Source organism: Mustela putorius, unplaced genomic scaffold (assembly GCF_011764305.1).
Source record: "Mustela putorius furo isolate JIRA1106 unplaced genomic scaffold, ASM1176430v1.1 tig00004041_pilon_pilon_pilon, whole genome shotgun sequence".
NCBI lineage: Eukaryota > Metazoa > Chordata > Mammalia > Carnivora > Mustelidae > Mustela > Mustela putorius.
The window spans coordinates 1,326,988-1,340,537 of NW_025422176.1; the positions used below are offsets into that span (position 1 = coordinate 1,326,988).

The window sequence follows — 13,550 nt, forward strand, 5'->3', positions numbered from 1 at the left end:
TCCCAGTGTCCTGGGATCGAGCCCCACACTTCTCCCTCTCCCCATCCCATCCATCCATGCTCTCTCTCAAATAAGTGAATAAAGTTTTTTAAAAAAATTAAACAATCTTTAGGACACCTGGGTGGCTCAGTGGGTTAAGCCTCTGCCTTCAGCTCAGGTCATGATCTCAGAGTCCTGGGATCGAGCCCCACATTGGGCTCTCTGCTCAGCAGGGAACCTGCTTCCCCCTCTCTCTGCCTGCCTCTCTGCCTGCTTGTGATCTCTCTCTCTGCCAAATAAATAAATAAAATTAAAAAATAAAATAAAATAAAACAATCTTTAAAAAAATCATTGGTCTCAGACTCTACTGTCCTACGCAAGATGCCCAGCTTTCACCGAGAAAACCACAAAGCACACAAAAAAAACAGAACGACTGTGACGAGAAAATGCAATGTAAGCCACGGAGTCTGACCCTGTTTCTTCAGCATCTGGTAAGCATCTCGGATCTTGACATCCTCTGGAAACCAGACAGTCCAACTGAAGAGTATTTCGAGGACTCTTCCTTTAACCTTTTCTGTGGTCCAGGACCCCAGGTACTGAAAATAAAAAGGAAAGAATTATAGAGCTCAAAAGGACTTAGCCAGCACACGCTACCACGGCAGAGATGGCCGCTGAGGTCCAGGGAAGCAAGCTGCCCCAGGCTGGTGGAGATGGGCAGCAAGAGAGACCAAACTGCCTGGTGCCCAGCCCCAGGGTGCCTTCTGGATTTCTAGGAGTCAATGTCTGTAACTGCTCAAGTGAAGCCCACCGTATACTGGGCTAGGTTAGAGCCACAGGGGACACTCAGTTTTTGAATGAGGCAAGATCAGTAAAATGTATTTGGTCTTTATCTCTAGTTCCCAGCACAGTTTCAAAAACCCCTGGAATATCCTAAGTTTTAGGAATAGCTTTTATTATTCACCAGGAGCTCCCTTGGACCACATGTGAGTTTACGTTCACCATTCATGGTGGGCACTTAGTTTCAAGGGAAAGACTGGCCACTTCAGAAAAACCCACCAAACAACAACAGGGTCGGAACGTTCAGCCCAACTCCCAGGAGGGGCGGGGGCTGGAGACGGAATTCAAGCCTAGCTAATGGTTTTTTTTAAAAAGATTTTATTTATTTATTTATTTCAGAGAGAGAGAGAGAGTGAGAGAGCATGAGAGGGGAGGTCAGAGGGAGAAGCAGACTCCCCATGGAGCTGGGAGCCTGATGTGGAATTTGATCCCAGGACTCCGGGATCATGACCTGAACCAAAGACAGTCGCTTAACCAACTGAGCCACTGAGGCGCCCAAGCCTAGCTCATGATTTAATCAAAATGCCTACATAACTTCTGACAAAAACTCTCCAGCAAGGAGCTTTGGGGAGCCTCCTGATTAGAACACACGGAGTTCTGGAGGGTGGTACGGGGACTCTGCTCCCCATTCTCCCCAAAACTTTGGTCCCCGGATCTCTTGCACTTACATCCTTTATAGCAAAAGGATAATAGTGAGTATTGTGCTTTCCTATCTTTTGTGAGTCTTTCCAGTGAATTATGAAACTATGGAGGGAGTCATGGGAACCCCTGAATTTGTAGTTGGTCAGAGGGCAGGAAGTAACCTGGGGACACCTGAAACCCCTTGCTGGTATGTGACGGAGGCAGGTCTAGGTAGGACCGAGCCCTTTGTGGGTAGGGTCTATGATAACTCTGGGTAGTTAGTGGCAGAACTGAAATGAACTGAACTATAGGACCTACAGCTGATATCAGAGAATTACTGCGAAGTATCCAAGAAGGGCTCCATCCGAGGACGGTGTTGCTGCCACAGGGGCTAGGAGAAGAGATGCAGAGAGCAGGCCAGAAGGGACATAAAACTGAAAGTCACACCTGCTATCTCTTGCCATCACCACCAGAAAACCTGTCCTCAAGCTTGAAGTTCCTCACCCTTCTAGATCAGCCACCCCAAGGCCATCTTTAAAGCGAGAACATGACAATGTTGACAACCAAAGGCAGGACTCAGCTCACGAACATGACCAGCATCCTAGACCTTGGAGAGTGCTGGGGAAGGCCATTGAGAAAGATGTGACTGCCGGCTGACCTGTGAGCGGACTTGGGCAAACTAAGGTTTCTCACCCCTTCTGCTGTCCTTGGAATGTGGACACGGCCGTGACATAGTGATGTGGTGTGGGGAACACCTACACAGTACCTGTCCCTTAAGGCCTCTGTATCACTGAAGATGTGGCAGGGGTGGAGTCCTGCCACCACCCAGGACAAGTGTCATGTTCAATTCCAGATCACACTTGGGAAGCTCCCGAGGTTACAAACCAACAAGAGGAAAGCTGTCCCACGCAGATGGCCATCCCCTCTGTTCTGTCGCAAACCAGTGATCAGCCGACAGGCTCTGTTGTGAGCAGGCCTAGCTCTGGACCAAGAAGGAGCACAAGAAGGTCTGGAGGCTGGGGTAGGTACAGCGCGGCGAGCAAGTGCAGTCCAGCCAAGCCCAGGCTGCTCACCTTCGGGGACAACACTTTGATCAGCTCATTCAGGAAGCGGAATTTGGCCACCTCGTTGTGGAACTTCTCCCCACAGTGGTTCACACACATCTCCAGCACCTGCACGGACACAGGAGCCCCATGAGGAAAGGGAAAACCACTGGCTTCAGGGCTCATCTCACAGCCAATGAATGTCTGCTGGAATCATGGCTGGTGTTTCCTCAAGACGACAAAGACACTGAAGTTTGAGGAAGGGTGACATTTTAAGATGAAGAAAAAATGCTACCTGCCTGTATGATCTGGCTATAAACACCAGATCTGTGCCCAGGAGAAAGCTCAGAGACTGCCCCCCCTTTTAAGGAGACCAGGGGGCAGGAGACACTGGCTAGAGAATCCCGCCCTGCTCAGAGGCAGACACCTGATCTGTAGCGCACAAGGACTATTACACCAGAGGCTACTGGCTGGCACTCAAGTGGCAAAACGGGCCTGCACACATCTTCTTTGGTCCACACTCTTGTTTAACATTTACAATTAGTCACAGACATTGATAAATTCTGAGAACAGATTAAAAAAAAAAAATCTGGATTTCTGATTTCTCCTGGAAAGCTAAGTTTTAGCAACACTGGGCCCAAGTGGTCCTGTGCCACAGCTGCCCTCACACCAGCCTCGCGCTCTCCGGGGTTTCCATCCTCACCCAGCAGCTCACCAATTCGTGTGAGTGGTCAGGCCCCGCTACGTGTGGCGCCTGAACCCGCCAGCCCTGGTCTCTGGAAGATGAAGGGAAAGAAAGCCTTCTCTTCCCCCAAAGGAGGCTCAATGCTGCTTTCTCGAAACAGACCTAGGATGGGGCCACCCGAGTGCAGAACTCGCTATTGGACACTCTCTGGCACGTGCAACAGGCCTGGGGTCCAGCGCTCTCTAGCTGCACAGGAGGGAAACTTAAGCGCAGGGCCAAGCCAAACTCACCGTTAAGGCATAAAGAGCTTCTTTCTCTTGCGGAGACTGGATCTTGTGGGCTAGGAGCCAAGGCGCGTGGGTTGGGCTAAGGAAAAACAGAGAGACCTGGGTTGTGGGTGGAGAGGAAGAAACCAACTGGTATGGCTCAGTACACTCTGTCACGTTGCCTCTTCCAGAAGCACGGGTCCCAAAGCAGAGGTGGAGTGACAGGCCCACAGCCCACACACCTGCCTCTGAAGGAGGCCCACCCAGCCCTGCTGCAGCTAGACTACCGGCCATCCCGCTCCCCGCAGCCAACCCACGCCGACAACCTCAAGCTGTAAGCTCAGGGCCAGACCTGTGTGTAACAAGGTCGTGAGCGGCAGACCCTGTTAGATGACAAACACTCAGTACACACTGGAGTAGAAAGTGTGATCAAACTTTTCACTGAGTTCGAGAGGCTGACTACGCAGCAACATGTAGATTAAACATGCGGATGGCTGGCATGATTCCTTAGCTCCTAGCTAGATGCTTTGGAAACAGAAGTAATATTAAAAACAAAATAAAAACAAAAACCAGAAACCCACAAAATCTCACCTTTTTCCTACATTTTCTTAAGAAAGAGGACACTTAAATAACGGAGAACACACTGATGTCTTTTGCATTGTCACATAACCTAGCTACATTCTATCCCTAACATTCAGGGGTCTCCTCAGCATTAGTTACTTAGAACACTCCATTTTTTTTCCCATTTGCTATCTCCAGGAAAATAATGTTCTCAGATCATGGAGAAAAAAAAAAAAGGAAAGAAAGCCTCACTTTCTTTCTCTTAGGTCAAACAGATCCAAGAGACTGAAGCATGTACTCTGTCTGAGGTATCCTGAGTCAAGTGCATGTGTGTGAAGGTCACCTTACCCATTGGGATCGGTGTTCACCTGGTCACAGAAATTCTGGATAGCGGACCAATCCTGTTCTGACACGCTTGGGTCTGTGGCTTTATCTGTCAAGGAAATATAAATAAAGAATGAAAAAAAATATACACCCGCCCCTCCACAAATAAAGTGGTAGCCAAGAACGGTTCTAGCACACCTCCAGGGGATCAGACCCAGCAAGCAGAGAGCTGAAACGGATAGGACCATGGCTATGCTATTAGCCACCATCAGGCACAGTGTCTGGCACAAGGTATGGCCTCAGTGAAGACTGGCTGGCTGAACAAGCAAGCTTTAGTCCTGCAACAAACTCCCCTTCCGTGCAGCGGCTGGCCTACAGGCGCCTCCCTCATGCCCCGTCGGGACTCCCCACTTTGGCCCTGCAATGAAGATGAGTGAGGGCCAGCATCCAGGAGGCTAACCCCTTTTTTTCTGAGAGAGAGAGTCAGAGGGAAAAGGAGAAGCAGACTCCCATTGAGGAGGGAGCCCAATATGCGGCTTCATGCCATGACCCTGGGATCACGACCTGAGCCAACAGCAGCCGCTTAACCAACTGAGCCAGGCAGGCGCCCCGCGGGAGGCTCCTTCTAACTTTCTCAGCTATGTGATGGTAAGGTCAGAATACACCACAAGGCTCTAGGTGGCTCCACTTGGTCATCTCATCCCCTCCTCAAAGACAATACCCCTATGTCTAACCCTCAGCTTACTGAGATCCTCTCTGACCGTCTCATGTCAGAAGCTTCGCCATGCGTCAGCGACTTGTGCACTCTAAAAAAAGGACCTCCTTGTGTTCATTTCTCAAAATGCTGTTCCCTTCTGGAAACCTAGACATTCCCAGGGACCCCCGGATCCAATCACACTATGATCCCCCAATGAAATGTGAGGACACTACGCACTGAGAGGCTGGCGGCACAGCCAGAGATCCCTGCAGAAGGGGAATGATAAGAAGGCCTAAGGTAAGACCAAGCTCTGCTGAGGGGAGGGGTCATCGCTCACCTTCCTGGTGCTGGATGACAGGCTCTGCTCTTGCACAAAGGAGCTGCTGGAAGGCCGCTGTCCTATGCTTTCCTAACCACCCCCACTCCTTGCTGCCCTCCTCCTGGGGGGCTACCCATCCCTCCAGTGAAAGACCTCCCTGAGGGCTCCTGAGAGAGAAGCTCTTCCAAGCTCTGCAACTGGCTGATTCTAGGGTCCTGTTTCTGCTATTATTCCTTAGGCCTGAACATTCACTCCTCTCGTCTCCTCGTAAAATCCCATCCATTTTAAGGCCCATCTGAATTTCCACCTTCTGGCCAGACCTCCTCCAGGCTGCTCCAGACCTTGTGATTCTCCTCCTGTGCCGGATTACAGAAGAGTCCAAGGTCAAGCAGAGTTTAACCTTTCCTGACTGCAGCCACACTTCTGTCATGTGGAAGTCATGTGTCTCCCTAGCTCAACTGTGAGAATTCAAAAAGCCAACTCCGTGCGGCGCCTGGGTGGCTCAGTGGGTTAAAGCCTCTGCCTTCAGCCCAGGTCATGATCTCAGGGTCCTGGGATCGAGCCCCCATCGGGCTCTCTGCTCGGCGGGGAGCCTGCTTCCCCCTCTCTCTCTGCCTGCCTCTCTGCCTGCTTGTGATCTCTCTCTGTCGAATGAATAAATAAAATCTTTAAAATAAAGAAGCCAACTCCATTCTAAGTGAAAAAAGACAGCAGGGGGGAACAAAGGCACCCGGCTGCCATGGTCTGCATTCCCTCGCCTGTTCCTCCTCAAAGCGCTTTCCTACGCTGGACCGCAAACCCCAGCCATCCTGTGAGCCCCAATTCAAATACCACTTCTTCAAAAAGACTTCCTCAATCTGTCTCTCACCCCTGCAAAACAGAAGCCTCTCTTCCTTCTCAGAAGGCCCACATTTTACCTGCCCCCCCCTTTTTAAAAGATTTCATTTATTTATTTGACAGAGAGAGAGATCACAAGCAGGCAGAGAGGCAGGCAGAGAGAGAGGGGGAAGCAGGCTCCCCGCCGAGCAGAAAGCCCCTACCTGCCCCCTTTCGATGGAGACCTCTGGCTCCAGTCCTGACTAGCTTCATGTCCTTGGGCTCTCAGAGCCTCAGTTCCCTCTACTATAAAGGAAAAGAGCACCTTCCTCACGGGACACTCCTGAGTTTGTGCGATAGTGTCTAAAGTGCCTGGTATGGTAGCAAATATTAAAGTAATCAGTAAGGGGCGCCTGGGTGGCTCAGTGGATTAAGCCGCTGCCTTCGGCTCAGGTCATGATCTCAGGGTCCTGGGATCGAGTCCCACATCGGGCTCTCTGCTCAGCAGGGAGCCTGCTTCCCTCTCCCTCTCTCTCTCTCTGGCTGCCTCTCTGTCTACTTGTGATTTCTCTCTGTCAAATAAATAAATCTTTAAAAAAAAAAAAATGAAGTAATCAGTAAGAGGGGTGCCTGGGTGGTTCACTGGGTTAAAGCCACTGCCTTCGGCTCAGGTCATGATCTCGGGGTCCCCTGGGATCCAGCCCCGCATCTGGCTCTCTGCTCGGCGGGGAGCCTGCTTCCTCCTCTCTCTCTGAAGTAATCAATAAAGGACAGCTCATCTTATTGTTCATTATAAGGCAAAGTCTCTGCCTTTTACTTTAAAAACACACGTATGTGTGACTTATTGCACCTAAAGGGAATAAAACTCTGGAAGGCAAAAGCCCTGTGTTCCTTGCAGTGCTTAGTACAATGCCTTCCTCCAAGGCACAAAATAATTACTCATGAAATAAATTATTTAAAGCAGTGATTCTCAGAGAGCCTAATCAAGAATGCCTGACTCATCTTAAATAATTCTGCTGGATTTTAGCTTCCTGAAGTTTTAGTTCACTGCCAGGTCAAGATTGATGCCTCTGGGCATTCAGAAACTCAATACAGGACTGGACCTAGAGCGGAGAGCAGCAGGACCCAGCCATCCTCCTCACCCCCCCTCGGCCCCGCCACTAAGTGAAGAGAGTAAGACAGCCACCAGTTTTTCCGAAGAAAGGAAGAAGGACACTTCTATGAGGTTAAGTTAGGTTCCAAACCCTTAACCAAGGCAAAACAGGAAGATCTATAAAATGTAAGTTTATTTGTAACATGAAGATTCCTTCAAAGTTTATCTCAGCCCCCAAAGAGCAAGAGTAGTAGTAGCTGCCTTTTTTCTTTTCTTTTTTTCTGTTTTGTGAAGAAGTTACTGTTGTTATCAGCCACCAGGCTGAGTGTTTCCCAAGCCTCTCCTGGGTCCAGCTCGGAAGGGAGAGTGCTACTATCCTCTCACCGTTGAAGAGGCAGAGAAGCCTGCCCAACCACAGCTGTTGCTGGAAAACAGCAACCAGGGCCCAAACCTTTCTCGCGGTTTCTTGGCCAAAGCAAGGCCTCTTTGGGAACTAGCTTCAACCTCCTCCCCACGGTTACCTGCTCCCTAAAGCAGGAAGACCTGTCTCATCCACTCACATTCACATCCTCCAGAATGTCATGCACACAAATCTCTGCTGAATGAATGATTCGCCTTTCCCTCTGCAGAGCCTGGCCAGTTGGCTGGATTGATTTCTGACTCCAGGAGAGGGCCAGCCTCGTTCGGAAATAACAGGGTCTCTCATAACATGATGCCAGCGTGTCCGGCTGGTTCAGAATCTTCATGCGACTCCAGAGAAAACGACCCTCCAAGGCCCAGCCACTGGGTCTCATCAGACCATAGCCCCAGTCCAGGGTGCAGGACACCCATGTGCCCCAAGAAGTGGCAGGTGGCCAGCAGGGCACGACCAGAAAGACTTCTCAGGACTGCTCCAGGCATTAAAGTGGCTGCTTCAGCCGGCACTTGGACAGGACAGAGAACACTAGTGCCATGTATCTGCTTAATAAAAGCTGTGTTCCGGGTGCCTGGGTGGCTCAGTGGGTTAAAGCCTCTGCCTTCAGCTCGGGTTGTGATCCCGGGGTCCTGGGATCGAGCCTCTTGTCGGGCGCTCTGCTCAGCAAGGAGCCAGCTTCCCCCCTCCCCAAGCCTGTCTCTCTGTCAAATAAATAAAATCTTTATTTATGATTGTGATCTGTGATCTGTCTGTCAAATAAATAAAATCTTTAAAATAAAATAAAAGCTGTATTCCTATGCATTTTAAGCCCGCCACAGGGTGAGACTTATTAAGAAAACAGCTGAGACCTCCAGCGGTGAGTGAATGGGTCATCTAAGAGTGACTAAATCCGAAGCCAAATCATCTCACACCAGCTGCCAATGAACCACGAGAGTCTGACTGTGGCGCCAGGAGCAGCCTACACTGGACAGGGGAACCCTGAGGCTGTGGGGAAGCGGTCACCTCAAGGAGCACTTAGAATTCAATTGGGAAGTACCCACCGACCCCTACCGTCCAGCAGTCCTTCCGTTAAGCCCACGATGGGAGCGCGAGACCCACCATAGGAATGCCCTGTGCTAGACTCCGAGATAAAGAATGAGCTAGCCCTCCAGAAGCAGGGAGAGTAGAGACAGACTGCAATCTGACCGTGCCCGATCCCCAAGAGAACCACAGAACTGAGGCTGGAAGGAAGACAGGACATATCACCTGGGAGCGGGTTGAGGGGAGGAAGGAGACAGGACTTTGCCAAGCACCCCACCAAAGGCACGTAAGATGGCCCTGGGCCCCTGGCAGCACCTCTGTGGTGGCTACAGTCCCAGAGACCCATGGGGACCCAGCGCTGCTTTCAACATCCCACTAACAGGGAACCGGTTACATCAATCATAGTACACCTCATACCGTGGGGCATCTGCTCTCAGAAACAAGAATGAGGCAGCTCTCTGGGAAGGCATGGGGAACCATCACCAAAAAATCAATGGAGATGGGCGGTTGCAGAATGCACAAAAGCGATTTCCTTTTTAAAAGATTTTATTTATTTATTTGACAGAGAGAGAGAGGGAACACAAGGGAAACAGGAGAGGGAGACGCAGGCTTCCCACCAAGAAGGGAGCCTGACATGGGGCTCGATCCCAGGACCCCGGGATCATGACCTGAGCCGAAGGCCGAGGTTTTAACCCACTGAGCCACCCAGGCAGCCCCCCACCCCAATTTTTATTAAATTCTGGTTAGTTAACATATAGCATAATATTGGTTTCAGGAGAATTCAGTGATTCATCACTTCAGCTTCCTGATGTTCCTTTGAGGAACTACTCCCCAGTTCTAGACCCAAAGTTTTTTTTCCTCCTGCTAAGCTGGTATGACTTTTGCCACTCGCAACTGAAAAAAACCACTAATGGTAATAATATCTAACAGTCCGTGCTGGGCACCATTCTCAGTGTTGCACATATATTAACTCTACGGTCAGATTACTACTATCCACATCTTCAAGACACAGCCGCCCTGCTTTGCTAAGGCAAGGTCTCCTGGTGACCTGAGCTTGGCAGTCCTCGGACCCCCCCTACAAGGACTTCCTCCCCGACCCCGCCCAGACTCGCAGCGCATTCCTTCAGCGACACTCCTGTCCTTTGTACACCATCAACCCTCCACCTCCTCAGCCTTCCATCGAATCAGCTCCACTGCGCCCCACATCCCAGCAAATCCAGTTTAAACCATAGTTCGCCTCCTCGGATCCTACTGGGGTGGAGAATCACAAAACCATGAAGACTACAGGAAACACTTCTGATGTCCAATCAACACTCCAAAGTCCAAACTCCAAGGATCTCAAGTCTGAGGGGGAAGGTGACCCTGCCACTTTCCTCGAGGGGACATTTGGCGATATCTGGCAAAGCTTTTGGTTTAATGCGGGCATTCCAGTGTGTGGAGGCCAGGGATTCTACTAATGACCTTACAAAGCACAAGACAGACCCCCCACTACACAGAATTATCAGACCCAATATGTCAACAGTGTCCAGGCTGAACCCCTGCTCTCAAGCACCCAGGTGGGTGCCCTTTTGTTTCCCTCATCTGCTGTTCCCGAACTCCCCCCACCTCCTTCCTCAAGCCCCCTATTCCGTTTCAGGCCCCGACACTTAGCAGGGAAGGGTGGCAGTCACCCGGAACCTTATTTGCATGTGTAATCATCTTTATCTCCTTCCCCATTCAGAAAAACAAAAGGTGCCCTTTCTCTCTGGAAGCCCGCTCACCCCTTTCTGCTCGGGCTCTGACCTCCCTCAGCATCTTCAAGACCCTCGCCCACAGCTCCAGCACTGGACTTGGAATTTAAGGCCAGTTCCCAAAGGCACAGCAGCGAAAAGAGAGGCTTACAGGTGCCCCTCTCCTTAAGAGATCTCCTTTACACCTAAACTCCCTCTAGCTACCTCCCTCCCTCCTTCCTTTTGCGAACAGCACTTAAAAAAAGAAAAAAAGAAAGGAAGACAAAAGGGCTGGTGACCAGGGGCTACACCCTCCCGACATCAAACAAACTTTGTATTTCAAATTAGTTGTTGCCAACTCTTCAAAACTCAAGAGATTTTACATAAAAATACGGTTCCAGCTCTACCTGAAAAACCGGAAGATCTAGCAGCTTTGGGACCACAACGGCCTAAAACAGTGGGGGCTGAAGAACCTACCCCCTGGGCAGTCAGGTTCCCTGCTCTCGCCGGCAGCGGGTCAGCTGACCCTGTCCTCTCCGCCCATCCACCGGACTCTGTTTGGCAAACCCAGTCTAGGCCCCTGATCTACCCCCTCTCAACGGCCCTCCCCACCACTTACCGCCAAGATACCTCATCAGTAACCTTTTAGTTGCCAAATTCAAGGTCTCCCTTTGTGCTGCCTCACACTACTCCATCTTCCTGCCCACCGACTGTAGCCCTCCTTTGAGGTGGGTCGCTCCCCACCCTCCTAGCTTTCTCCTGCCCGTGTCCACTCCGCCTTCCACGTCACGCTGCTTTTCCCACGTGCTTCCTAAGGGCTGAGGTTCTCCATGGTCTGTGTGCAAACCTCTGCTCTTCCTACCACCGCCTGCCTGGACAAGCTCTCTGCCAGTGAACCAGACTCCCACACCAGCCACCAGCTTCTCCCCTTTCTGCAGCTGACCACCTGCCCTGAGGGTCTCTTTTTGGCTGTGCCACGTGTACCTCAAACTCCACAACTCAACCATCTCTTCCAACGTAAACTAAGTCCTCCTCACAGGTGAGACATTTCTAACGAACCAGTTACCGGAGCCCGAAACCTGGGATCCATCCTGGCTTTCCTCTAGTCTCCATTCGAAGGCATCAAAGGCTGCTGATGGTGCCTGCTAAGTATTTCTAAGGTCAGTCCCAATGCCTTTGTCCTACGTCAGCCCCTAAGCACTACCCAAAACAGCTTTTAACTTACTCTCCCTCCTTGGCCTAGCCTCCTTAATCAGTTTGGCTCCACATGGCTGCAGGTGAGGTTTTTAATAAGTGCACCCGATCAGATGCTCCCGCTGAAAATTCCACCTCCACCCCACCACAGGATAAAACAGAAATTCCTTCCTGCAGCATACAAGCCCCAATTAGCCCTGGAGCCTCTTTTCCAGGCTCTTTGTTCTCTAGGCCTTACCCTCCAGCAGTTCCCACTCCTGGTTCCCAGAACTGCTCCACGCCCTCCCGGCCAGCTTTTTGCACCTGGTTTCCTGGGCCTGAGTGCCTGAGAAGTTGTCACCTCCACTCTCCACTCAAATGCTATGTCTGCTGTGACAATCCCCAGGTAGACCGATCAACTCCTATCGCAGGTAAAGCAAACACAGCCGCACCCCCAATTTCCCATAATTACAGCAAGGTGCCCTTCCTGCAGGCTTGGACCCACTAAACAAAATCTTTCTGTTCAAGGACCCTGTGTTAGACATCTCAGGATTCCCAGCACCTAGCAAAGCCCTATACAAGGCGCATAGTCTGTACGTTCCCTGAATTTCCATTTCTCATCGGTTACCCCTACCGGCCAGGACTGTCATGAAGCTCACCATACACATGCCAGGCCAGAGTAAACATACACAAAAAAGGTATAAAGGTCTTGTTTTGACATTAACAACAGGGGCCTGATAGAGATCTGTGCCAGCTGCAGAGAGACCGCAAGAGGCTGCCTGGCTTGCACGAGTCTCCTTCGGTGGAAACGTCCTCTTCTCCAAAACCGGGCTAATAATAGAAACTGCCTCTTGGGGTCGTAGTGAGGATTAACAATGGCTGAAATGCTTCTCGCACAGGGCTTGACACAAAAGAAAAGCTCCACAAACGCTAGCCATTACATGAATCCTGTGGATGCGCTGCGACGACAGTGGAGGTGGGCAGTGGCAGGGGGCCGAGCACCCAGTCCCGGGTTCCGCCGCCCGGCGGGCTCCTGAGGCTCCTCCGGGGACCCCGCGGCGATCCCCGCACCCACGCCCGGCCCCGGCCCCGGCCCACGGCCACCTGCCCGCCGCCGCCGCCGCGTCAGAAGAAAGACCCCGGGAGGCGGGAAGCCAGGCCTCACGTGTGGTGCTGGGCCCCCGCCGAGGGGTGGCCCCGCTACTCACTGAGCCACAGCTCCAGCGCCGCCGCCGGCCCCGGGGGCCCCTCGGCCGACTCCGCCCCCGCCGCGGCCCCGGCCCCCGCGGCCACTGTCGCCGCCGCCGCCATGGCCCGTGTCCCGCTGCTCAAGCTGCGACCGTCCCTGCCGTCTAGCAGCCGCCGTCCGGCGCGGTCCGGGGCTGCCGACGCGGCAGGCGAGGGTTGGCACGTGACGGGGCGGAGCCTACTGCGGCCCCGCCCAGGAGCCAAAGCCCCGCCTCCTTGCGGGCCCCAGGGCCAGGGGTGCCGCCTCGCAGAGATGCCTCCCCTCAGCAGAGGCTGAGTTTGCACAGTCTACTTCTAGACCAGCAACGGAGTCAAAACCTATCAACCAGCGTCGCGAGGCCTGCGTGCTCTGGTCCTTCTGGAGTAGGCTTGTTGGATGAGATGCAGGATACCCAGTTCAACTTGATTTTCAGATAAACTAGAAATAGTTTTTGAGGGGGCTAGTTTTTTTTTTTTTCAATATTTTATTTATTTATTTTACAGACAGATCACAAGTAGGCAGAGAGGCAGGCAGAGAGAGAGGAGGAAGCAGACTCCTCGCTAAGCAGAGAGTCCCATGTGGGGCTCGATCCAGGAACCAGAGACCATGGCCTAAGCTGAAGGCAGAGGCTTTAACCCACTGAGCCACCCAGGTGCCCCTGGGGGCCTAGTATTTTTACTCAGTGGGAAGTATCCAGGAGGGTCTTCCCCTACACCACCTTCTCTGAAATGACACACCTGCTTTCCATCATAATACCTTCTTTT

At 51.8% G+C, this 13,550-nt stretch overlaps 1 protein-coding gene across 3 annotated transcripts in view; it reads right to left on the reverse strand.

The window, feature by feature from the left end:
* Window positions 1-12,967, reverse strand: part of GGA2 (golgi associated, gamma adaptin ear containing, ARF binding protein 2) — a 35,705-nt gene extending 22,738 nt beyond the window's left edge. The window contains exons 1-5 of one of the 3 annotated variants that reach the window (XM_045072727.1): window positions 12,767-12,964; window positions 4,341-4,425; window positions 3,456-3,531; window positions 2,511-2,609; window positions 452-575 (exon numbers count right to left, since the gene is read on the reverse strand). In XM_045072727.1, the coding sequence (XP_044928662.1) occupies window positions 452-575; window positions 2,511-2,609; window positions 3,456-3,531; window positions 4,341-4,425; window positions 12,767-12,869 (487 nt within the window). In that variant the 5' untranslated portion in view covers window positions 12,870-12,964. Of the gene's footprint in view, window positions 1-451; window positions 576-2,510; window positions 2,610-3,455; window positions 3,532-4,340; window positions 4,426-10,862; window positions 12,663-12,766 lie in introns of those variants that run through there. The other 2 variants (XM_045072728.1, XM_045072729.1) reach the window with 2 other exon arrangements.
* Between the last annotated feature and the right edge of the window lie 583 nt (window positions 12,968-13,550).